General features: G+C 39.2%; 1 protein-coding gene across 5 annotated transcripts in view; it reads left to right on the top strand.

Annotated features, from left to right (window-relative positions):
• dgkg (diacylglycerol kinase, gamma) overlaps nucleotides 1-26,255 on the top strand; it is a 159,913-nt gene that overhangs the window by 4,560 nt on the left and 129,098 nt on the right. For all 5 annotated transcript variants that reach the window (XM_086268002.1, XM_086268001.1, XM_086268004.1 and 2 more), the window contains exon 2: nucleotides 19,374-19,849. In XM_086268002.1, coding sequence (XP_086124128.1) covers nucleotides 19,783-19,849 — 67 coding nt within the window. In that variant the 5' untranslated portion in view covers nucleotides 19,374-19,782. The remainder of the gene's footprint in view (nucleotides 1-19,373; nucleotides 19,850-26,255) is intronic.

Here is a 26,255-nt window from a genome sequence, read left to right as displayed (position 1 = left end):
ACATAATCAGAACCATAAATCAGCAGGAAGTAAAAGAAATAAAATTATCAATTTCAGCAGCACTTACAGAAGTAATATACAATTTTATTTATTTATTAGCTTCCACCATGTGATTGCTACTCTTCCTGGTGCCCACCAAGGGGGGAAAAAATCTTCAAACTTACAAAAACCAAATTAGAAAACACAAACTTTATAACCAAAAAGTATATTGCATATTAAAAAATAAGCATTAAAGAACTGTTTTGTTCATACTGGATTTACTAGATCTAACATCAGTTGACTTCACTGACAGGTTTCATAATTATGATTAGTTCCAGTATAGGCTAATTATATACAAAGGTGTTGTGGTGCATGGCACTTTCTAGCAACAGCTATCAGCTATCAGCAGCCATTGTTGAAATTACATAGTTCACCTGTTTAGACCAACAAAAAAGAGTTATTTAATTTTACATTTTTTAATTTAATCTTCTTAACCTGTTCAATGGATATCCTATCAACATCACAATTCAACAAATGAGACTTAGAAAGAGGTTTCCTAGAACCAAACACAACAGATTTAGTTTTGACAATATTTACTGCTAATTTGATAATTTTCACTGATTGATTTACAGCCTGTAAGCTCTGCCTGCAGACGCTAATGAAGAAGTTGTAAATAATGTATGTATTGCAAATGTACATATTACTTTGTCAGAATTTTAACAAACTAAATCATAAAAATTAAAAATAAAAGAGGGCCCAGATGGCTGCCTTGTGGAACACAAGAGTAAAGTCCTGGTTTTTTTTTTTTACCTCAATTATTTTCTCTTCATTAAAGTCAACACTGAAGGTGCGAAACCATAGTGTTAAGCTTTCCCATAAGAATGTCATGATCAAAACCATCAAGTGTTATTTAAAAACAGTGATAAAGTTTAACAAACTTACTATTGTTAGTATCCCTTTGTTTGTCTCTTATACAGTACTGGTGGAATATTGAGGTATATGCATGTTGCAAAACTGTTTGCCATTTTGACAAAAGTCATCAAACATTTGTTTCGATATTATCTTTTCAAACATTCACTTCCAGTCAGAACCAATAAAATCAAGACTTGTCAAGGAAATTTATGCAAAGGCAATACTTTGGCTTCTATCCAGATCTGGAGGTAAATTCCGAACATATTATAAGGTTAAAGGTCTTACAACTCTAGACTCTTCAGTAATCTGATTTAATGCAAAATGATACATTTCATCTTTCATTATATTTTTCAAGATCTGTTGAACTGAAAAAAAAAATAGTAAATTGTATACTTTACTGACAAAAAAATCTTTAAAATAAAATTAGCAATACCTATATGCCTCCGAATTCTACATATCTATGAAATTTTATTAATTCATCACATATTTATCACTTTCCATGATTTCTTACTATTATTTACAGTGTTGTCTCTTATTGTTGTGATTTAGTCATCTTAATTCTTTATCTACAATATGACTTCTGTCATAAATACAACCCAATTCCTGAGCAGTCTCTTTTTCCCTTATCTCTCTGCAGCATTGTTGATCTTAACTCATCATCTGACAACCCTTCGCTGTTTGCTTCCCGATTGGAGCATGTTTGTTAGACAGATTCATTAAATTATCCATAAACAACTTGTTTTAACATCATGCATCTGACAAGTTTCTTTTTTTCATGTTATTCAGAAATAGATCCATATTAAAAAATTTTTTTATCTGATCCATGGAATACAATTCCTCTTCCAGGTTTTCCAATTTTGTCTTTCAGGTGACATTTATCAAGTTATGATTAGTTGAACCCACCCCCCACCAATACAGCCTGTGAACATAATCTTTTAACATTTGTAAATATATCATATGTGTATGTAGAAATTCTATTATGGTCTATTGTGACTCTGTGGTTATTTAAGGGAAACCTTGTTGGCTGTGTCACAATTTGAAAAAGGTTACAGAAGTCTGACTTAAGACTTAAATCCCTTTTTCTTTTTCTTTATGAACAACTCCTATTAAGCCAATTAATATTCCAGTTGCCAAGAATTAAAATATCAAAAAGTGGTATTCCTGGTGATGACCCTAACCCTTTCCAAACTGAAATCCTACCTTATTGTTTGGAGTCAAGTAAAAAAGTATTTTTTTTATGTAAATGTAAATGGCAAATGTTTCTTTGCAATTAAGGGACAAAGAAAAGTTATATTCAGTGCCAGTGTAGCTCAGTTAGATAAGCCATATGCTGCATGGCTGAGAGCAGCCGACACAAGTTTGAATCTGACCTGCGGCCCTTTTGCCACATGTCTCCTCCTCCTTCTTCCTCTTCTTTGTACCTGTCCAATAAAGCCCAAAACATATTAGAATTATTTTCTTTGTCCCTTAATTGCCAAAGTTTGGGCGAACATTTTTTTTTCTCATAAACAAAATGTATATATTGTGATTGCAAAGGATTCAGGTTTTCACTGATGATGATCTGGACCTCAGAGGGTTAAGCCAGTTTTCATCTGATTGGCTGTCCCTTGGAAACAAAGCGTTTAAACAGCAGTTAGGTGGTTTCTGTGCTCACAACCAGCTTTGTACCTGAGTTGACCATATGAAGGACAACCACTCTTTATGACATCACAGAGATCCAATAGTAGAAAAAAAGTTTTATTATATAGTCGTATATACACGATTAAAATGTGGTAAATTACAACAGGTCACATGTCAATACACTGTATTTTTAAGTTAAAGGTGCCATTCGAAGCATCAGTGGTGTTTTTGCCTTTAAAGAGTGTTTACAATGTTTTTTGGTCAGTGCATTTAACTCTGGGAAAGCGGTATTTCATACATAATCATGTTTCATATACACAAAACTCAACCATGACAGGGTGGACAAGCAGCATGGAAACCTCTTATTTCAAACCGACTGCCATTCCTCTTTAAGTACAGTGCAATCAGTACTTGTGTATAGCTTGGCCTTTCCATTTCCCTCTGCGTTTTACACACAATCCCCCAGTTGCCATGACACCAAGGCCTTCCATAAATACTCGTGGTATTTGTGAGGCTACATCCCCAGTAGGTTAGAGAACAGAAAGCCCTATGTGAGCCTTGCCTGCAGCAGTGCTAATCGCAGATCAATCTGCTCCCAGATAGTTTGTCACCTACAGTGCCATTTCCAAGCTGAGATTTTGCTCCATGTGCTGTGGGTGTTCGCCACAGTAGATCACAGAACACACATACATATTGTCTTTTCATTATCCTTGTAACCTTCACAGTGTACACTTGCTGTAGGCAAATAACAGTGTGGTAGAAGTTTAGCAGATGACTAACAATGCTCATCATACAGACCTATGAAAGCATAGGTGAAAGCTATTGTGATTCATTCTCTTGAGATTGATAGAACTATCATAGAGAATATCAATCTTCTAGATTAGGATTTAACGGGCGATGAGTTGGGCGAGAATTAAAGATAGTCCGGGACAAGAAGCAGGAATAGCATATGTGTGATTTTGTGAACATGATGTGTGTGCCCTGTCACGTTTTGACATCAATCAGCAGCAGTCCTTTTAAGGGTAAAGATGAAACACGGTGTAGTCCATAAGGTTACCCATGGCTCCATTAAGTTTCTTTTTTGAAACATTAATAATCACTAAATTTGTCTCGAATTTTGTGTTTGGCCTGTTAGACCTTTGCCTCTGACCTTTGTTGCAACACATTAACAATCTCACAGAAAAGGAGTCTCTGTCAGAGCAGAAAGGTTTTCCACTGACTAAGGAGTGGTTTGTTTTAAGACCAGGATTTGAAATAAAAATGTTATAGTAGACAGTAAACCACATAACTATCAGAAAAGTAATAATAAATGATAATGATGTAATCTTAAAACAAAAGGTACTTTAGCCTTCTGGTTCCATCTTGAAAGTAAAAGCCGATTCAAGTTCAAAATACTCCGTTATGGTTGAATTAAAACAATTCTGTAAAAATGAATGGGACATAATTCCTCCACATCACTTTCAACAGTTGTTTACATTTCTTGCTGCCAAGGGTGGCAGCAAGAAAAAGAAAACACATCTTTTTAGAATTGCATTTTGTTAACTTTTGTCTGTTTTTGTTTTATACCTTGTGAAGCACTTTGTGATTTTTTTTTTATCTAGAAATGTGCTATATAAATAAAGTTTTACTTACTTACTTACTTAAGGCGCTTCATATTGTAAGGTAGACCCTACAATAATAGATACAGAGAAAAACCCAACAATCATATGACCCACTATGAAAAAGCACTTTGGTGACAGTGGGAAGGAAAAACTCCCTTTTAACAGGAAGAAACCTCCTGCAGAACGAGGCTCAGGGAGGGGCGGGGCCATCTGCTGCGACCGGTTGGGGAGAGAGAAGGAAGACAGGATAAAGACATGCTGTGGACGAGAGACAGAGATTAATAACAAGAATGATTCAGGGCAGAGAGGTCTATTAACACATAGTGAGTAAGAAAGGTGACTGGAGAAGAAACACTCAATGCATCATGGGAATCCCCCAGCAGCCTACACCTACTGCATCATACCTAAGGGAGGATTCAGGGTCACCTGATCCAGCCCTAACTATATGCTTTAGCAAAAAGGAAAGTTTTAAGCCTAATCTAAAAATTAGAGATAATGTTTGTCTCCCAAATCCAAACTGGAAGGTGGTTCCATAGAAGAGGGGCCTGAAAATTGAAGGCTCTCCCTCCCATTCTACTTTTAAATACTGTAGGAACAACAAGATTTGTGATTGCAGTGTGAGATTGAAGTGCTCTAATGCAGCGGTCCCCAACCTTTTTTGCGCCACGGACCGGTTTATGTCCGACAATATTTTCATGGACCGGCCTTTAAGGTGTCGCGGATAAATACAACAAAATAAAACTAGTACCGGTACTGAAAAAATGAAGATGTATTCATAACACATGTGAAAAGACCCAGGAAAACCAAGTTAACAATAAAAACGATAACAAAATAACGCTGAAAACCGATAAAAACCCTGAAAACCATACATTTCACACCTGAGCCTCAACTCTAGCGGCCAAACGACTCACGGGCCGATACCGGTCCGAGGCCCGGGGGTTGGGGACCGCTGCTCTAATGGAGTGATATGGTACTATAAGGTCATTAAAATAAGATGGGGCCTGATTATTTAAGACCTCTTATGTGAGGAGCAGGATTTTGAATTCAATTTTAGGGACAAGTACTTTTTACACAGGACCTTGGATAGTTCTTTTCCCATAAAAAATGAAATAATGATTTAAAAGCAGCATTTAGTATTTATTTGGGTTGTCTTAGTCTAATATTAAAATTTATTTGACGGTCCTAAAAGTTTAAGTGCGACAAATATGCGAACTAAGAAATTGAGACTATACGATATACTGCACTGTATATGGGCTTGTAGCAAGATATAATAGCGCTTTTGCTAAAAAAAAAAAAAAAGGGGGGGGGGGGGGGGGGGATTCTAGCCCTGTTATAGCTCACCTGGTTGAGTGGGTGACACAGGCAGCATTGTGCTTCCTGCATGTCATTCTCTCTGCCTTTGCTACTATCTTTATCTATTAGTATCTCTACTATCCTATCAACAATAAGGGTAAAGATATTTATAAAAACATTTTTGTAATAAAATAATATTAATAATAGTATAATAATAATAGTTCCACAGCTACACTGTAGCACTATGAGGACTTGGCCTAACAGAAAATATTCTGATTACCATGTTTCTGTAAATATAAATATAATTGTTAAAAAAGTTTGCTATAAGTGACTGATGTTTGACACAAAGGTTGCTGTCTCTATCCATTTAATCCATTTAAGAATTTAAATTTGGGGGAATCTTGGATAACTTTCTTTTAAACTATTACATAGTTTAAAAGAAGAGAAGAGATCGTGGCTCAAGAGTTGGGAGTTCGCCTTGTAATCGGAAGGTTGCCAGTTCGAGCCCCAGCTTGGACAGTCTCGGTCGTTGTGTCCTTGGGCAAGACACTTCACCCGTTGCCTACTGGTGGTGGTCAGAGGGCCTGGTGGCGCCAGTGTCCGGCAGCCTCGCCTCTGTCAGTGTGCCCCAGGGCACCTGTGTGTGGATGGGTGGACGACTGGATGTGTAAAGCGCTTTGGGGTCTTTAGGGACTAGTAAAGCGCTATACAAATACAGGCCATTTTAATAGGGAGTTAACGGTATTCTTCCCGAGTGCTCTTCTATCTAAAAAACACTTTAATGTCATTTGCATTTATCAGTCAGTCCTCTTGAAGCCCCTTCTCTAGTGTTCAAGTACTTTAAGCATCTTCCCTAACATCTTAGACCACTTCAAGAAGCCTAATGAGCCATTAGAGACACTAATTTGTCTGATCAAAGCAGAGGAAACCTGCCATAGGATTCAGGTGACTGAAGTGATTCAAGTGCTTTGGTGACTAATGCTGAAGAACTGGCCCCACTTCATCTCAAGGGTGAAAGAATTAAACCTCAGCCCACGTGCACTTGCTGTTAGAGTTCCTTCTTTTAGTGAAAGCTCTGAATGTGCAGACAGCGCTGATGATGTGCATTTGAGACACACACAAACACACCCACACAGGAAAATGCAAATTGAACAGCAGATATGAGCTGCTGCAGGTGTGCAGTGCTCGACTGAAACCTGTGCCCAGTCCTGTAGCATGAATGTGACTGCTTGGTTCCTCACTGTCATGCTGCAGGACTGGGCACGGGTTTCAATCGAGCATTGTCGGGGGGCACAGAAAGTGGGGTCCAAGGACTTAATTTTCTCTATTATGGTGAATTTTTAGTCACCAATTTGTGTAATTGTCTTTTATTTAGAGGAAAACACAAAAATCCGGCACCAGATGTTCTTTTAAAATATATTTTATTAATATAATGTAGTCAGGCTTTCGGAGGTTGTGAGTTGCTTTCAATTAATTATTCTCAATTTATTGCATTTTATATGGTCCCTGCTGAGTCAGAGCACATGCAGGCTGGCTCTAGATGTGAGTCAAGATGTAACTAGTTTAATCATGATATCAGGCTAATTTTGTTTATGTGTTTTAGTAATTAAATGGTAAATGAAGTGATACTTATATAGTGCTTTTCTACTCTACGGCAAGCCTCATTCACACGCACATTTACATAATGTATCATTCTTTGTCAAATGTTGCACACATACATTCCTTTGATGTCTTTGTGCGACACAGAAAAAGTGAATGGATGGTCTCTACATGCAAGGAGGAGGTGTGATGGTGTCTTGCCTCAAAATTGAAGGCACACTAAACCAGCATGGCTACCACAGCATACTACAGCGTCATGCCATGCCATCCAATTTGCGTTTAGTTGGACCATCATTCATTTTCCAACAGTACAATGACCCCAAACACACCTCCAGGTTGTGTAAGGGCTATTTGACCAAGAAGGAGAGTGATGGAGTGCTGCGCCAAATGGCTTAGTCACCTGAACTCAACCCAGTGGAGATGGTTTGGGATGAGATGGACCACAGCGTAAAGGCAATATGGCCAACAAGTGCTCAGCATCTCTGGGAACTCCTTCAAGACTGTGGAAAACCATTTTAGGTGACTACCAATAGTAGTCACCAGAGCAGTCATCAAGCAAAGGTTGGCTATTTTAAAGAATATACAACATGTTTTGAGTTATTTTACACTTTACAACATAATTCCATATGTGTTCATTCATAGTTTTAATGCATTCAGTGAGAATCTAAAATTTAAATAGTCATGAAAATAAAGAACAACCATTAAATGAGTGTAGTGTAGACTTCATTTAAAATGTAACACCTGTCAACTTACCTATTGTGACCTGTGACTGGTTGCTTATGACAAGTTAAATGACATGTTTTTCTCAGTTATGTTATTTAGTGACTGAAGACAAGGTGTTTTCTTTAAAGATTTTAAAGGCTTATTTGACTGGCAGTAAAACTTCAAATCTAGAAATTGTATGTACTATATTGCCAAAATTTCAATTCAGTTCATTTCTATTCATATATCACCAGATCCCAACAATCGTTGCCTCCAAAAGACTTTATATTGTAAGGTAAAGATTGTATAATAATACAGAGAAAACAGAGAAACCCCCAACAATCAGATGACCCCCTATTAGTAAGTGCTTTGACGACTGTGGGAAGGAAAAACTTTCTTCGTACATGCTTTGTCAAAGAGGATAGGATTAAGCCTATTCTTAAAAGTAGAGAGGGTGTCTGTCTGCTGAATCCAAACTGTAAGATGGCTCCACAGAAGAGGGACCTTAAAGCTGAAGGCTCTGCCTCCCAGTTTACCTTTACATACCAGAGACCACAATTAAACCAGCAGTCTGAAAGCAAAGTGCTCTCTCGGGGTGATACAGTACTATGAGGTCTGGGGCCTGATTATTCAAGACCTTGCATGTGATGAGAAGGATTTTAAATTTGATTTTGGATTTGACAGGGAGCCAGTAAAGAGAAGCTGGTATAGGTGAAATATGGTCTCTTTTTCTAGTCCCTGTCAGTACTGTTACTGCAGCATTTTGGATCAACTGAAGGCTTTTCAGAGGTTTTAGAACATCCTCATAATTAAGGATTAAGTCCAGCTAGAAGTTATAAATGCATGAATAGTTTTTCAGTATCACTCTGAGACAGGATGTTTCTCATTTTAAGGCTATTACAAATATTAAACATATATGTTTAATACGCGCATTGAAGGACATATCCTGTTCAAAAATGACTCCAAGATTCCTTCCTGTCTAACCATCCAGAGTTACACACTCAATGGGACCACCTGTACAAATAAAGGGTAAATAGAATATAAACACAAAAATAAGACACTATATTTTTAAGGCTGAGTACAATCACTTCATTTTTATTTGAACTTAGAAGCAGGAAATTAGAGGTCATCCAGGTCTTTAAGTCTTTAAGACATAGTTTAACTTACTGATCTGGCTTCATGGTTAGAAAGTTGGGTATCATCTGCATCGTGGAGAAAATGCATGCTAAAGGCTTTATGTAATTTTTTTTTATTTCTTTTTTTAGGCAGTGTCATTGGAAGGTGGATGTATAATTCAATCACAATCAGAATAGATCGTAGCACAGAACTTGGGGAACCTGACTGTGTAAAATGGAATCTCCATTTCCATGAACAAATTGGAGACTACTAGATAGATATGATTCAAAGCACTGCAGTACTGTACCTTTAATACCTACAACCACGGTCTAGTAATAAAAAATTATGGTCATCAGTATCAAATTATTATTTAGGATTTCAATTACTGCCAGCTTGTGGTACGTAGCCCATTAATAGAGATAGATTGATCATATTTAAGTTTGAAACACTGATTAAAATAAGAGTACCATCCCAGTCTTTATCCATGGGGTTTAATATGTCGGCCCACTCTTTGTAGCTATAACAGTTTCAACCCTTCTGGGAAGGCTTTCCATAAGATTTAGGAAAATGTTTATGGAAATTTTTGACCATTCTTCCGGAAGCACATTTGTGAGGTCAGACACTGATTTTGGATGAGAAGGCCTGGCTTGCAATTTCTGCTCTAATTCATTCCAAAGGTGTTCTGTTGTGTTGAGGTCAGGAGTCTGTGCACGCCAGTCAAGTTCTTCCACACCAAACTCGCTCCTCCATGTCTTTATGGAACTTGTTTTGTGCACTGGTGCGCAGTCATGTTGAAACAGGAAGGGGCCATCTCCACAAAGTTGAGAGCATGAAGTTGTCCAAAATGGAACGAGACTCCTAAAAAACAGCCCCACACCATAACCCCCCTTCACTTAACTTTACACTGCACAATGCAGTCAGACAAGTCACGTTCTGCTGGCCACTGTCAAACCCAGACTCATCTATCATATTACCAGCTAGAGTCCAGTAGCAGCATGCTTTACACTGAATCTGACGGTTTCAATTGTGCCCGTTGATGTAAAACTTAGATGCAGCTGCTCGGCCATCGGAGCCAAAACCATGAAGCTCTTTAGCTCTGTTCTTGAGCTAATGTGAAGACCACATGAGGTTTGGAGGTCTGTAGTGATTGCTTCTACAAAAAATATAAAGTGGTTTGAGTGCTCAGGTGGCATAGATGCACTACATGAAAGATGCACTATGCACCTCAGCATCTGCTGACCATCCATCCATCCATCCATTCGCTTCCGCTTGTCCTTTTCAGGGTCGCGGGGGGCGCTGGAGCCTATCCCAGCTGTCATAGGGCGAGAGGCAGGGTACACCCTGGACAGGTCGCCAGTCTGTCGCAGGGCTAACACACAGGGACAGACAACCATTCGCACTCAGTGACAATTTGGATTATCCAATTAACCTATCCCCACAAGCTGCATGTCTTTGGACGGTGGGAGGAAGCCGGAGTACCCGGAGGGAACCCACGCAAACACGGGGAGAACATGCAAACTCCACACATCTGCTGACCCTTCTCTGTAATGTTACACGGCCTACCACTTTGTGGCTGACTTGCTGTCATTCCCAATCAGTTCCAGTTTGTTATAATACCGATAACAGTTGACTGTGGAATATTTAGTAACAAGGAAATTTCTTTAATGAATTTGTTAAACATTCGGCACCCTATCACAGTACCAAACTAGAATTCAGTGGCTCCTAAGAGCAATTCATTCTTTTGCAAAAGGTTTTTAGAAGCAGTCTGCATGCTGACACACCTGTGGCATGGAAGTGATTGGAGCATGATGATTTGGATAGGTGAATGAATATGTACAGGACACACACGATGCTTATGGGTAAAAAGTTCAGCTGACTGTATAAATAAAAACGTGCTTGCTAATGATGACAGCCCTCCTGTTGCAGTAATTTGGTCTTTCTGTAACACCCACAGGGGTTGCGTTTGTAACCTTTGAGCACTTGGAGTGTGGGTTTCATCTGTGTGAGCCAGGCTTGGTAATTTCCATGTGGAAATTAGTCCAATAAGGAGAGATCACTTGGAAGAATTTAGCATTATTTATTGAGATTGAGAAATAAATGTGGCAATTAGACTCTGATCACACATCATGGCAGATCGGGAATCCCAGGACTGATGCGATTTAGAACAGGACCCCCTGCAGTCTAGATGCTGGTGGTGGTGAAGATGAGGACTGAGGCTTGACTAGAGCTCTGGCTGAGGTGACTGAGGTGGAGCTGGGGATGAGGTGGGTTATATTGGAAGATGACTGGACTAGAGTAATGATGCCAGTATTGAGACTGACAGTGTGAGAAGGCAATAGTCCTGTAAAGAGCAGAAAAGCAGCTGGACACTTAGAAAAGCAGGCAGAAGAGTGATTACACATCTTCCGTATTGAACTTACACATAAATTCATTTAAATTTCACGTGGTTCAGTCTTCGAGATCACCTTCTCTTTCTCACTTTCTCACTCACTGGGTGGGGTTTAAAGGCTGTCAAATGGTAGGGCTTTCTGTTGTGGGTGGAAATGATAAACGTTTCCCCATTATAAACATTCACAAACAAGTTGAATTCAAGTGTGTCTACTGATATATAAGCTGAGCTCTTGTGTCAGAGTAGATCTGAGGAAAAATACAGTTTTAGAGTAAAAGAAATGAATTGCACCAAAAACACTCAATCCTCAGTTCAGTGAAACATAGGCTTTGTCTGCCTTTGTTTCATGCAGCATTGCAGTATGAGCTACTACATAATGCAGGTGTGAACTGGAGCTAGAATGTGAGGTTTCTAAAGTGTTTTGGTAATCTACCGACCCAGTTATGACAGGATGTCTATATTTAGAAGTGCTTGGATCATGAAGATTATCTCAGTGCTGTAAGTGACTGATGTTTGACACAGAAAAAAGCTGCTGTCTCTATCCATTTAATCATATGGTCACACAGTCCTATGGCTTCCTGCAGCGGACAGGGAAAAATACTTTGTCTCAGAACATAGCTTCAGCTATCAAAACACTCTTCCTGTAGAAGGGGCCTTCCCAGTCCACAGTATCCTGTTTAGCCCTCTACAGTGGGGACGTCAGAAGCATGCTGCATGGCATTTGGCTTCCAGTTTTACACTGAAGTGCATTGCCTCACAATTTCTTAGTTGGAATTCTGATGACTGGACTATGAATCAACCTTCTGCTTTTATCCTGCAGACTCATCTCCATTTAGTCCTCTCTGCACATAATCATGTCCCTGTTTACACTCCCTTCCTTCTTCTGTCGTATCACTGAACTCATCATCACTATCCTAATTTGGCAGTGCTTCTCTCTCCACATGCTTAATATCTTGCAACATGTCCTGCTAGTGAATGCTGAGACATCAGACCGGAGTGGTACGTAGGTTCAGATTGAACGGTAATAAAATGGCACATATTCAACTTTCTGCTATCATAGTTTTAGTCGAGGAAATTTGGATGACTGTATTTCTTGTCTTTATTTTGTCATTCAAAGAAATAAATGAAACTATTATATGTTTAAACCATAGAGGTTCCCAACGCTAGCAAACATGATAAGTAACAGACTAATAAAATACTAGAATTTCACTCACTCGCACTCACAAACTGCTTGGATGGGTTGCACCACGGAGTAAGTCACATTATTTGTTACACAATTCCTTCAAAAATGTTCCAAAAGGCACCAAAACAAACAAAGTTGTAAGGGACAGTTTAACGTCAGACAGCCAGTCTGACGTTCAACTGTGGACGGATCTCTAAGTTTGATAATTAACCATATTTTGACCTAAAGAGGACATGTTATAGTCTTTGTTTTCATTATGTAAAATATTGTGATCAATAACTTTAAACCAGCTATTATTGACTGTCTCCATGCCAATGAGTAAGTGGATTTGTCTCAACTCTTAAAACCTCTTTACGTCAGAACAGTGTGGAGATGTTGCTCTCTAGCTGGTCTGTTCTAAAGATAACTGTTGTCAACCACAGACTGTCAGTTGAAAAATGCAGTGCAGCAGGCTGACAAATTTGTTTGATATAGGGAAAATTTCTTTACTAATACCAAAATAAGTCTATTATGGAAGATGTTGCTTGTAGTGCTGAATTTACAATGAATCATCTCTTATATCTGCTGCTTTTGGTTTCACTGAGCTTTATAGTGAGTTTCCGCTCACTGTTAAGCTGTCCAGCCCACAACTTCACTGTTTTGGTTCAGTCTCACCACCCACGCATTGTGGTTTGTGCAGAGTTTGCGATCCTCATGCGGCTTTAAAGGGTGGTTCCTTTCATTTTATGATAATGTAGCTTACACACATATGTCCAAACATCCTGAAGTGCTGTGCTATTCTTTAAAACACATCCATAAGTTTTGGTGGACCTTTTGTAGCACCACAGTGACAGAAGAGCTGCTGTAAGTGTAAATAAACAGAGCAGTGACATACAGTAATTATATGCAACTCTAAAAGCATTAAATGTTTACATGCATATTTGCCTCTTCCAAATTAAAGTGCCACCAACCTGGCAACAGTGTCAAAGGCTGCTATTCTACAGTAGCTAACATGTAGCATACGAACAATAAACAAGTCTCAAACCACATGGAAAACAACAAGGCGATACGGCAAATCAGGAAAACAAAGCCAGTGTAACAAAGCTTGATCCTTACTAGCCAAAAATTACTGGAGGAAAGGAAAGAGACGTCTGTGGATGTGTGCATTTGTCAGACCCAAAACCCATGCAGGGTGTCCCTCCAGGGGCTCTACAGCTGCTCTGGTGACCTTAGATAACCTGCTGAACCTCCATGGTGGTGATGTCTCATTCGTATGTCTTCCCTGCCATCTTTCGATGGTACTTTATGGGCCTACTCTGGTGACCACGTGTAAGATGACCTGTTTCACTACAATGCCTTTTTGTTGTCTGCCACCTAAATGCAACTTAAAAAACTATGTATCTGGTAAAGGTGCTATTGCTTTTTCCGGCATGCAGAATGAACATAATGTGCATGGAGGTGTAAATAACCCTTCTATTTTTCTTTGCAAAGCTCTATGAGTCACCGTCGCATTTTAAAACCACAGGCAACAGTTTTAATGCGGAGGCTCATACAGCTCAGCTCTGTTTTGACTGGCTTATTGAGAATGAATTTAAAGACTGGAGGGACTCAGGAATACTTGCTTTATTTCATAAAAATATATATATCACTCTCTGAGAGAGAGGCATATACAAAGACTGACGTTACTCTCACATCCTAGTATATTTCCTGATTTTACACTAGGTATGTTAGGTCACTTTGTGAATTAAAAACCTCTGAGTGAAAAGACCAATTGTTGCTATGAAGATCTAAATCCCATAACTCCACCGAGGTTTGACTGGCTTTTTTATTGATACTTATGCAACATTAGCTTTTTGTGTCCTTGTCTTATGGATTTTTTTCTTAAAAGTCCAGCTGATGTTGAATCATTAAATTTCATTGCATTTTGTTAATTTGTTAAAAATAATTTTTTACAAACAAAAGTTTGTAAAATTCATTAATTTCTTTTTTTAATTTTTTATTTGCACCCACAAACAGTATTGAAAGTCTTTGCTGAGATATAATGGTCATTTAACCAGCCAGTATGGCAACAACAAGCTTCATGTAAAGTTGCCTCTGCTCATTATTTGCATATGGTTTACCAGTTGTAAACACCTGGTGGCCCAAACTGCATTCACTCTGTCAACTTCTGTAAAACAGAAAACACATTCATTTTTTTTTAAGTTTTTACTTTTAAATGGAATAAAATATGTTTTCAGGGTATACAGTGGTAACAGTAGTTATGAAAGCTAGTTTTAACTGCCAAAACAAGCCCAAAGACACTTCAGTCCAGCAGAATTTTATCCATTCAAAATCCAACTGTGGAGCAATTAATTACCATTATCAAGCTAACTTTAATAAACAAGCACTCTGATGTTCTTTATTCTGCATAATACACAGACTGGTATCCTTCAAGTAGTCCGCTGGACATGTCACTTTCCTTTTACTTTTCAATCGATTTTCCACCATCTAGTGCACCGCGTCTTCCCACTGGTGAACTCACTTCATTGTTTCTTTTGTTGTTATTTGATTGCTTCACGTTAATGTTCAAAATCACTAAAAACATTCACAGTAACATAATAAAAAGCAGAATTACGCTGGTATTTCCAGGTAGAGTTAACTAATTTATGTAAGGCAGGAAAGCAGAAAACTAAAAGCACTAAAAGTAGTTGGAACAAGAAAGGGAAAAGTTAATGGAATAACTAAGAAACACAAACAAGACCGGAGAAAATGTACAAGCCAAAGAAAGAAGGAGAGATGAAAATATTTTTGGACGGTTGGCACTTTTGTTTTCGTAGCAGCAGTGCAGAGGGAGCAACCTCAGTTTATGCCTAATTTAGGCATATACCCTTAAAATATAGGTCAATCTTACAATTGCTTAATATTATATTACAGACACAGTAGTAATTATTGTCTACTAGTATTTATCAGCACCTAGCAGTTAGACTGACTAGGCACTAGTTAAACCAATCCTTGAAGATATTTTGTGGTTCAGTAAACAATCTGCATGGTTTATATGTTCATGTGCAGTATCGATCCATGGCATGTAGTTACATCTGGTCATAGCAGCCATAGTGATTCCTGTTTCCCTCTTTGCCTCTCTTTGTCATGTACTCCTGTTACGTCACAGTTGCCAGGCAACCTCATGAGCAAAACAGAATCCCTCTCTGCTCAGAGGGGGAGGCCCACTACCCTTGATCTGCACGTGCTCTGTCTTTCAGTCATGGATTCACAGCATGTACATATAGACCTCCCCTTTGTTCCCTTCCCATTAGTAACATCAGTAAACATGCACAGCCTGTTACAGCATGCTGCTGGCTGTTTTCGCATGTAGTCCGGGAGTGAGGCGAGCACCTGATAGAGGACGAAGGGAGAATATTAAGGAATAAAGCATGACACAGTTTCCCTGTGATAATGTTTGGACTGAAGAGTCCTTTCTGTAAAACCCGAGCGAAATTAAAAAGGCCTTGTGTTGCTTCTGCAAACAAAACCTCCTAAAAGCAGCAGAGGTGTTTAAAGTATACACTATGTAGTGCTGGGGGTGCAGGTTATGCCCACTGGATTTTTGCTGGGAAGTATTCCTTTAGGGCTTTTTGGCAGAAGGTATTTCTGACTGAAACACAGAACTAAGATAAGGTAATATAAAGGGCAGCAAAGCAAATATTCATACGAATAAATGTTTGACTGTTTGATTTTCAGTGCAAACTTTTAAGTATCCTGAATATTATAATATACATACATACAGTGCATGTCACATTTTTATTTTGTGGTGTGTTTATAATAATTTCTGGTTATATCATTTCTGGTGTTTAGCTATTTATTTTGTATTTTTACCCTGTAATTTAATGTTTAAATATTTAGATAAAGGAATGTATAAAATATATAAAGAAAATAGAGTACTGACTCACAGTATTGCTATAAGGTGATTATTGACAAAAACTATTATGTTTCAGTGATATTTCACTTGGTTGCAACAGCAGGGAATACATGATGAACATTTGCATTTTTATGTTTGCGAACACAAGACCACATTGGAGTTTTAAATCGATACCACAGGTGCATCTACTGAAAATCTTTGGTAAGTTCAAATCTCAGTGATCTTGACCTCAAGATCAAGGTCCAAAGTCATGTTTTCTGAAAATCTTGTGAACACAATAACTTGAGAAAGAGGTGAAATGTAATTTTCCAGGACTAATTCAAAGCCTGGTGACCTCAAGATCAAGATCAAGATTTGAGGTCAAGTTTTCTGAAATTCATTAGGCGTGCCATGTATGCAGTTTAATGATGCATGACTATTACATTATCTACAAAGAAGCTGGGTTTAAACTGTAAAAGCTCTGCTATTTAGAGTCACTGGGTTACTAATCAAATCAGTCTTTTAGCACTGACTCATTCACAAAAATGCAAATACAGACATGAAACAGCTAAATTCCAAAACCAGTAGCCTATGTGTTGCAATCCTACATTACATTTATGTTTTCATCTATGATTTGGTAATTATGCTCGCTATAAATTTAGATAAGATAAAAACTACATTTAATAATGAATAATAATGGATTGGATTTATATAGCGCTTTTCAAGGCACCCAAAGCACTTTACAATACCACTATTCATTCACTCTCACATTCACACACTGCTGGAGGCAAGCTACGGTTGTAGCCACAGCTGCCCTGGGGCAGACTGACAGAAGCGAGGCTGCCATATCGCGCCATCGGCCCCTCTGGCCAACACCAGTAGGCAAGTAGGGTAAAGTGTCTTGCCCAAGGACACAATGACCAGGACAGAGAGCCCAGGGATCGAACCGGCGACCTTCCGGTTACAGATGCGATTACCAACCCCCTGAGCCACGGTCGCCCCAATTTAGCTAAGTAAACATGCATAAATCATATATATATATATGTTTAGCTTACGCATGTTTCCTCAGTCCTGGCTTTGATGGCAACTCAGACCAAAGCAATAACAGGGAGGTTTTTAGTGACATTACACACACACAAGAATTGTGTGAGAGCATACAGCATACAAATCACATCAGTGACATATTTACAGTGTAACTATTGTTTTGATATAAACAAGTGAATAACATCAAAACACAGCTGTGCTGAGCTGTATTTTTATGTTATTTAACTATACATTTTTACCTCTGTTGTTTGACTTGAGCATTACCCGTGTAGTAAATGTTTAGCACCCTAAAGTCCAAATACTATAGTAATTCCGAGTGCATTCTCTCTCAGTAGTTCACGGTGTCTCCAACTGGCTCAGATGTGAAGCAATGGCTAGAATCCCAAGTGCTTTTATGCTAATCAGAGCTTTGAAGGGTTACAAATAACAACCGTTTTCTAGCCATATTTCATCCAGTTGAGAATCATTTCTAAAAATAAGCTCTTGTTATTCCCTCGGTAAATTAGAGTTAGTCACCCGTGCTTTTATCTCTTCTCTTTTGGAACTACGTGTACTCCAACATCAGTCAAATAAATCCTCTCATTTCTAATTTACACAAAAAGCACAAGCACAGATTCTTCCAGGAGCCAAGATGGATAATATCTCCTTTTGTTTTTTACACTTTTACACTGGAAACCTCCAAGTTTTACCTCGTGCTTTGAGCTTCTGGTAAAGTTTCAGATGGTTCCATCAGTGAAAAGACTTTTTCTCAGCAGACTTTATGAAAGTATGATAGAAAGCAGAGGTGGCTGTACGCCATTCTAGTGGACTAAGTGGAATGCAGCCATCGTTGATGTTACAGAACACACCTGTGCTTTCTAATGTTACTATTAACATTAATAAAATACACATGAAATAAAAACAAGATGCTAAAAAAGGAGTAAACAAATAGAACTGTTTTTTGTTTTTGTTTTTTTTTGCTATACTATCTGTGGCCACTAGAAGAAATAGAAAGCTTTTGGGGTGGCTGTAGCTCAGGTAGTAGAGCGGGTCACCTACTCAAAAAAACCTTCGATAAAGTGCTTGTGTGAATGGGTGAATGCATGAGTTGTATTGAGTGCTTTAAGTGCTCAGTGAGAGTAGAAAAGCGCTATCTAAGAACCTTTCCATTTACCATTTACTTTAAGAAGGGCTCATATGCCAGCTCTTTTAATGTTAAAAATGTTTTAAATCACTACCTTAGAGCACATGCAGTTTTACACAAGTACCAATCATAATTTTTAGACTTATGGAACAATAAAATTGCTATGAAAATAGCTTCAAAATCCGGGGTTAGGTCTAAAGTGACCAAAACCCTGTTACAAACATGCTGCAGGTCATAGGGGATGAAAACCACGTTTATAGCAGGTCCAGTGCTGAAGTAGTGAACACTAAGAAGTGGAACTAGTTGATTATCAGCAAGTGAACCATTTAAATAAGACCATGGTGTTGTTCAGTTGTACACAAATTGCACTATCACGTCACATATATCCATTTTAGTAGTTTAATTGTCATCATGCTGAAAATCACAGAGCAAATGATTCTGTATTAAATGGCTATACTAGTATATAATAACAACTGTAATGCGACAAAACAACAAAGCTCAGGTTGGGCAGAGCTTTGCAAACATAATGTTAACAATATGATTCCAGCATTAAAAAATGAGCTGCTTGAGTCTACAGGGACTTTTCTTGTCGTGCACTTACAATGTATTTCCCACGGGAAATGTTCAGAAGACAAAAGGCTCCAAAAATGTATCTGCATCGTTTCAAATTTCCCAGGTCAGCTGTAGAAAAGTAATACATTTGTCACAAATAGGAAACTTTAAAGGCAGACTGGTGGTTTAATTTTGCAGCATTTCCCTCAGCTGTCCGCCCCTCACTTTTATAAATCGTTTTTTGTTCATACTTGTTGCTTCTTTTCCTCCTCCCATTCATTTCTCCGTTGTGCCTGCTAACATGAGGCTATCTACATATTTCATATCGAATCAGAGAAGCCTGATGATCAACTCAATAAATTTGTTTCTCTTTTCTCTCTTTTTCCTCTCCCTCTCTCTTTCTCCAGGACAAAAAAGGGATTTTTGATGTGGGCATGCTGAGAAAACTTGTGCCATCTTCCGGTGATCAGGATCAGTTAGCAGCCTTTGTGGACAGACTTCCCATTGGTCTCATTGCTTCAGGGGCTGAACTGGATCGAGTAGACTAAAATCCTATGCTATTTTATTTTGTGATTCAAAGGGACAAATTAAATATCCAGGGAGGGAAATATAAACATCGTCTTCCCTCCCCCACTGTTCATGTGGCCTCAGTTTTTTCAGCTTGCCCTCCTATGGTTCTCGTAAAGTAGGAGCGATGACATCCCAAAACCTCTTCTTCTCAGTCTTTTTACACAACGTGACCGAAGGATAGCCATCAGTTCCCACTGCAGCACTCGTGGACTGACACCAAGAGCTCAGCCCCTGGCTTCAGGCAGCATGGGAGACAGTAGCTGGGTGTGTCTGAGCCCGGCTGAGTTTAGCCAGCTGCAGCAGTACAGTGAATGTGAGTACCCATGTGACTTTGTCCGGAGATTTGTTTGCATGGCAGATTTAGGTACATATAATGAGGTTTGTCTGTATGTGTCTCCATTTGTGTATAGCACATTCATGTATGCATTAGATGTTACTCAAAAGCTTTGTTTGCCAGTCCAAATCATGCAGTCCTCCAGCAGCCTAAGCCTATTTTTAATTAGATAATTAGATGTTTATTTATGATAATGTGCACAACATTTCAAATTATGTATATTTACAGTTAAGTGATGTATCCATGCATGCGTTTAAATACTGCCTCGAGTGGTGAGAAAAGGGGTACTGGTTCTGTTTTAGCTAGAATTGCAAAGCCACTTTGGGGCCATGTCAAGAAGAGCATCTGTTGTAAAAATCTGCCACATAAAACATGTAGACCAGCCTGCTGTGGTGACCCCTCGTGGCAAGGAAGCAGCTGACATTGGGATCAGTATTTTATAGACATATATATGTCATATTTATACATAAAGCAATCGGAGGGATCCAAACACTGGCCCTTCAACCTGCTTGATTTGTATTGCATGACTGTTTGCCACTTATTAGCCTGCTGAATAAGCCTTGTGGCTATCTCTTCCCTCACTGTCAGCTGCATTTGTTAGTCAAAGGAGCATCTGTCTTCTTGCTCCTGCTGGATTGTGCGTGTCATTGTGAGTGATGAACAGAGTGTGATTCTCTCACGGAAGCTATTCCACCGAGGAATTACACAATCATGCATAAGTCATTGTCTTATAGACCCACACGAACAGCATGCAACATGTAAGATTCACCGGCTGATTGCAGAGCCATTAACCCCAATCTTTTCATGGTGATAATAGTAGGTGTTCCCCTAAAGATGATAGAAAAGTCATGCATAGGACTATTTTACTGTGTATGCTCTGATTTAAAGCTGTCACTGATGTTGTCATTGGAGTGGTATTAGGACTGTTTGAATCTCTATCTCTCCAAATACTGTATTATTAATTTAATATACAGCTGTACCTAAAACAGTGATGCACAAAGTGGCGTTTTTCAGTTTCAACAGGTGCACTAGAGGGGCAACAAGGAGACAACCCCCAAAACATAAATGGTTTTACAGGTGGAGCCCACTGACATTTTTCACTCCCTATCATTTTTGGCTGTTTTTTCCCCCACTAGTTTTGCATTTACTGTACCTAGGGTCAGTGTCACTACTGGTAGCATGAGGCGGTACCTGGACACCACCCAGGTTGGTAGTCCAACCTCTCCTAGATGGCACATCACTATCTTTCATTGGCAGAAAGTTGGCTGTGTCTCCCAGCACAGCCTCAAAAGCATGGAGGAGATTCTAGGAGAGGCGGTTACTCTAGGAGGGCTAGAGTAGCTGAGCTGTAGAAGGTCCTCATCTATCACGTTACTGATATCTGCTCTTTTGTGCAAAGAGGAATAGGATGAGCACTTTCAGAGCAACAAAATTACCTCCAGCAGGCCACTGGTGTGAATATCTTAGACCAAAAAATCAGAAACTGACTTCATGAGGGCCTAATGTCCTCTTGTGGGCCCTGTGCTCACTGCCTTGTGTCGCATTCGCCACAGAATACTGAATTGGCACGTCCACCACTGATGCCATGTGCTTTTCACTGATGATTCATTCTGAGCACGTATGACAGACATGAAAGTTTCTGGAGAAGCCGTGGAGGAGGTTATGCTGCTGGTAACATGATGGCCTGCGGAGGCATATCCATGGAGGAATGCAAAGATCTCTACAGCACAGGCAATGCCACCCTGGTATATGGCTGAAATCCTTGAACTCATTATTGCTGCTTTTTAACTAAATACAGGGAGTGCAGAATTATTAGGCAAATGAGTATTTTGTCCACATCATCCTCTTCATGCATGTTGTCTTACTCCAAGCTGTATAGGCTCGAAAGCCTACTACCAATTAAGCATATTAGGTGATGTGCATCTCTGTAATGAAAAGGGGTGTGGTCTAATGACATCAACACCCTATATCAGGTGTGCATAATTATTAGGCAATGTCCTTTCCTTTGGCAAAATGGGTCAAAAGAAGGACTTGACAGGCTCAGAAAAGTCAAAAATAGTGAGATATCTTGCAGAGGGATGCAGCAGTCTCAAAATTGCAAAGCTTCTGAAGCGTGATCATCGAACAATCAAGCGTTTCATTCAAAATAGTCAACAGGGTCGCAAGAAGCGTGTGGAAAAACCAAAGCGCAAAATAACTGCCCATGAACTGAGAAAAGTCAAGCGTGCAGCTGCCAAGATGCCACTTGCCACCAGTTTGGCCATATTTCAGAGCTGCAACATCACTGGAGTGCCCAAAAGCACAAGGTGTGCAATACTCAGAGACATGGCCAAGGTAAGAAAGGCTGAAAGACGACCACCACTGAACAAGACACACAAGCTGAAACGTCAAGACTGGGCCAAGAAATATCTCAAGACTGGTTTTTCTAAGGTTTTATGGACTGATGAAATGAGAGTGAGTCTTGATGGGCCAGATGGATGGGCCCGTGGCTGGATTGGTAAAGGGCAGAGAGCTCCAGTCCGACTCAGACGCCAGCAAGGTGGAGGTGGAGTACTGGTTTGGGCTGGTATCATCAAAGATGAGCTTGTGGGGCCTTTTCGGGTTGAGGATGGAGTCAAGCTCAACTCCCAGTCCTACTGCCAGTTTCTGGAAGACACCTTCTTCAAGCAGTGGTACAGGAAGAAGTCTGCATCCTTCAAGAAAAACATGATTTTCATGCAGGACAATGCTCCATCACACGCGTCCAAGTACTCCACAGCGTGGCAGGCAAGAAAGGGTATAAAAGAAGAAAAACTAATGACATGGCCACCTCGTTCACCTGATCTGAACCCCATTGAGAACCTGTGGTCCATCATCAAATGTGAGATTTACAAGGAGGGAAAACAGTACACCTCTCTGAACAGTGTCTGGGAGGCTGTGGTTGCTGCTGCACGCAATGTTGATGGTGAACAGATCAAAACACTGACAGAATCCATGGATGGCAGGCTTTTGAGTGTCCTTGCAAAGAAAGGTGGCTATATTGGTCGCTGATTTGTTTTTGTTTTGTTTTTGAATGTCAGAAATGTATATTTGTGAATGTGGAGATGTTATATTGGTTTCACTGGTAAAAATAAATAATTGAAATGGGTATATATTTGTTTTTTGTTAAGTTGCTTAATAATTATGCACAGTAATAGTCACCTGCACACACAGATATCCCCCTAAAATAGCTAAAACTAAAAACAAACTAAAAACTATTTCCAAAAACATTCAGCTTTGATATTAATGAGTTTTTTGGGTTCATTGAGAACATGGTTGTTGTTCAATAATAAAATTATTCCTCAAAAATACAACTTGCCTAATAATTCTGCACTCCCTGTAAATGTCATGATGGGAGGTAATGAGTTTTACTGGTTAACCTGAAAAATTCTCCATTCTTTTGTTAGAAACCGTTTATGACATGTCTAGTGAATTACTCACACAGTGCAACTTACCCTACTGTAGCACACAGTTAGTGTTTGGCAGAGATATGGTGAATATGTATGGAGTTGGAGACGCAGTGGAGGGATTTGCATATATATCCATGCATACTCATTTAGAAAATAAACTCTTTAAGGCAGGAAGAGTTATTCCCATGGAAGAAACTTAATGACACATTACAGAGGAGGAACTTGCATGTTTTTAGAAACAATGCACTTTCTTACACTTAACATGTGGAAGAAGCACAGTGGATTAATGAAGCCACCTACACACACACACACACACACACACACACACACACACAAAAACCCACCCTCCAAGCCCTCCTTTTTTCTTGCTGCGTCTGTGCTCCAGCAGGGTTTTTGACCTTGGCTGCCTTAGAGAAAAAATGTAGCGAGGAATACAATAATTTGAATGGGTGAGTGAACATTTTTGACAATATAGTGTATCAAAAATATTTTTGGCTGCTCTCTTGTTATCAAAAGCTCCAGATACTTTAATTTGGCAAGAATTTACCCCCTGTGCCTTTTGTGATACAGCTGCAAAGGGATTTGTGTCTCCTCACTAGATCGGGTATTTTAACCCACGTCTCACATTACCTGAGACTGTATCCTCATTCTCTGCATTTGTCTCCTTGTGTCACTCTAATCACAGCAGATATAGGAAACACTTCCATACTTCCATAACACTTTTTTCTTTCTTTTTTTTGCCTGTCCCGTTTGGCTCTTTTGCCATCAGAATTATTGTCTAAAGGCAAAGAAAGATGCCCAACAGATTTACTTCCATAACGCTGAGATTACCAGTGAAACTAGGCCTGGAGCAGATGGTAAATGGACTGATTCTTATATAGCACTTTTCTACTCTCAAATACTGAGCTTCAGTACAGATTCAGTTATTTATATGTCTTATCACCTTAAATCTTCACTCAAAGACAAGTATCTTTGACAGTGCATATATAGGTGTATCATATATAAGAGACAAATGTTGTTCCTTCAGTATGTTGGCATTACTAAATTTGGCTCATTGCTTACATATATTTATAAAAAGAAAATGTACAAGCTGTGATAACTGTTTCTGATAAAATGAAGAGTAGACTGATATATTGAATATTCCTTTATTGGGTGAGAAAATCAGACCATGTCATAACTGCTTTCAGTCATACAGAATAGATATCAGAGCCTTAAACAGGCTGGCTTCTACTAAATGGGTCAAACTGGGCAGAAAGTCTACAAACACATAACATCCTTATAGAATATGATGTAACACTATAGATCAACTTACCTCAGAATATATAAAGCATATAAACAATTACAGCAATATGATGCAACAAACACAGCAGTGCTACTGATCCAAAACACTCAAAGCTTCATAGAACTGAAACAAACATTTGTTTTTAGGTCCATTCTGCTGCTGATACATACTTTAGGTTTCTGAATATTAAACTTGTTGCTGCCTTTCATAGTGTGTAACTTGAAGGCCCTGAGTACTTTCTCCCACACTGAAAACACTGGAATGATAAAATTATTTGAACATTACCTAATAAGACTGATTCAGGACAGACAATTAGTTATTTTAAACTTTTCTAGCAGTCCTTCACAAACAGGGAACGGTCTGTCTATTCTCTCCATCTGTCAGCTGCTGCTGGCTCTTCCTCCTCCTCTTCCTCACACACTGCTGAGTTTGTCCTGGTGGATCATCAGATGATGTGCAGCAGTGGGTCCCTCAGTCTGTCCTCACTCTGGACACTTGCAGTTGTCACACATGGAAATCAAATGTGTGATAAGCTGCAGGATTCAAACACAAGTGTGACTTATAAACACATGTTCATACTTTTATTCCACAATCAGAGAGAAAGAAACAGAGAGCGAGTGCAGGACAGACAGACAGGTGACAGTCTCAGGTGTATACACTGCTACAAAACAGCACAAAAGAAGGAGGATTTAGTGTTTGTGTTATTACGAAACAAGAGGAGTTCCCAGATGGTACAGTGGACACATGTGTGACTCCTGCGATTAAAGCATCTTTCTTTCAGCTTAACGAGTGAACCGTCAGCTGTTCAAACACACGTTAAAGTCCGTTTGGCTCGACACCACCGAACAGAGGCAGCAATATAACATAGCTAACATTAACAGTGCAGTGAATCCTGCTTGTGCTGTGATATTCAGGACTGCAAACCGAGCAGCATCACTGACTTTCAGCTTGTTGTGTTTGTGGATATATGACTGACTTTAATTATCCATAAAATCATCACATTCTCTGTAAGATTAAGGTCGACTATATATATTTTTTTAAAGTAAAGGCTTTAAAACCAAGTTAATTCTGAAAGTACAGACATCACTAATGTCACATAACTTTCCCGACATGTGGCCAACAATAATGGTTTAATGTTCTTCATTAAAAAAATATTTGCGCATAAATAAGTGACATAATATTCAGTACTTACTTCTGAAAGTTTACTCTTCCTCCGCTCCGCTTCCACCGTTTTTTTTCGGCAAAATTATCCACACCACCACCGCACTATGAAGTCTGGGATATGTTGGGCCATGAAGGCTACACCGACCCATCCTTAAAATTCAGGGAAATTATGGACGCATTTGAGGGCCGCATTTCGAGCAGCCTTTGAATTGGGAAAGCCTTCTCTTGTCGCTGTGACGTAATCGGCCTTAAAATGCGGCCTTTAAGGCTGCAGACCCCAAATCCGGTCATTGGTACTTCCTGGCTTGTGTAGTTACTAGGTAACAAAAGCTCAACACTGCCCCTAGCGTCCTGGAGCACTTCCGTTGTGTTTTGGAATTTGCATGTGTTTTTGAGTTTGCAAGTGTTTTGGAGTTTGTACGTGTTTTGGAGTTTGTACGTGTTTTTTAGTTTGTACGTGTTTTGGATTTTGCAAGTGTTTTGGAGTTTGTACGTGTTTGGATTTTGCAAG

The sequence above is a fragment of the Aulonocara sp. 'chitande type north' Nkhata Bay genome, linkage group LG16 (genome assembly GCF_057382095.1).
Source record: "Aulonocara sp. 'chitande type north' Nkhata Bay isolate Kocher_YH1m ecotype deep benthic linkage group LG16, A_spYH_male_GT1.1, whole genome shotgun sequence".
NCBI classification, from domain to species: Eukaryota; Metazoa; Chordata; class Actinopteri; order Cichliformes; family Cichlidae; genus Aulonocara; species Aulonocara sp. 'chitande type north' Nkhata Bay.
This window is presented reverse-complemented; position numbering and strand designations above follow the sequence as displayed.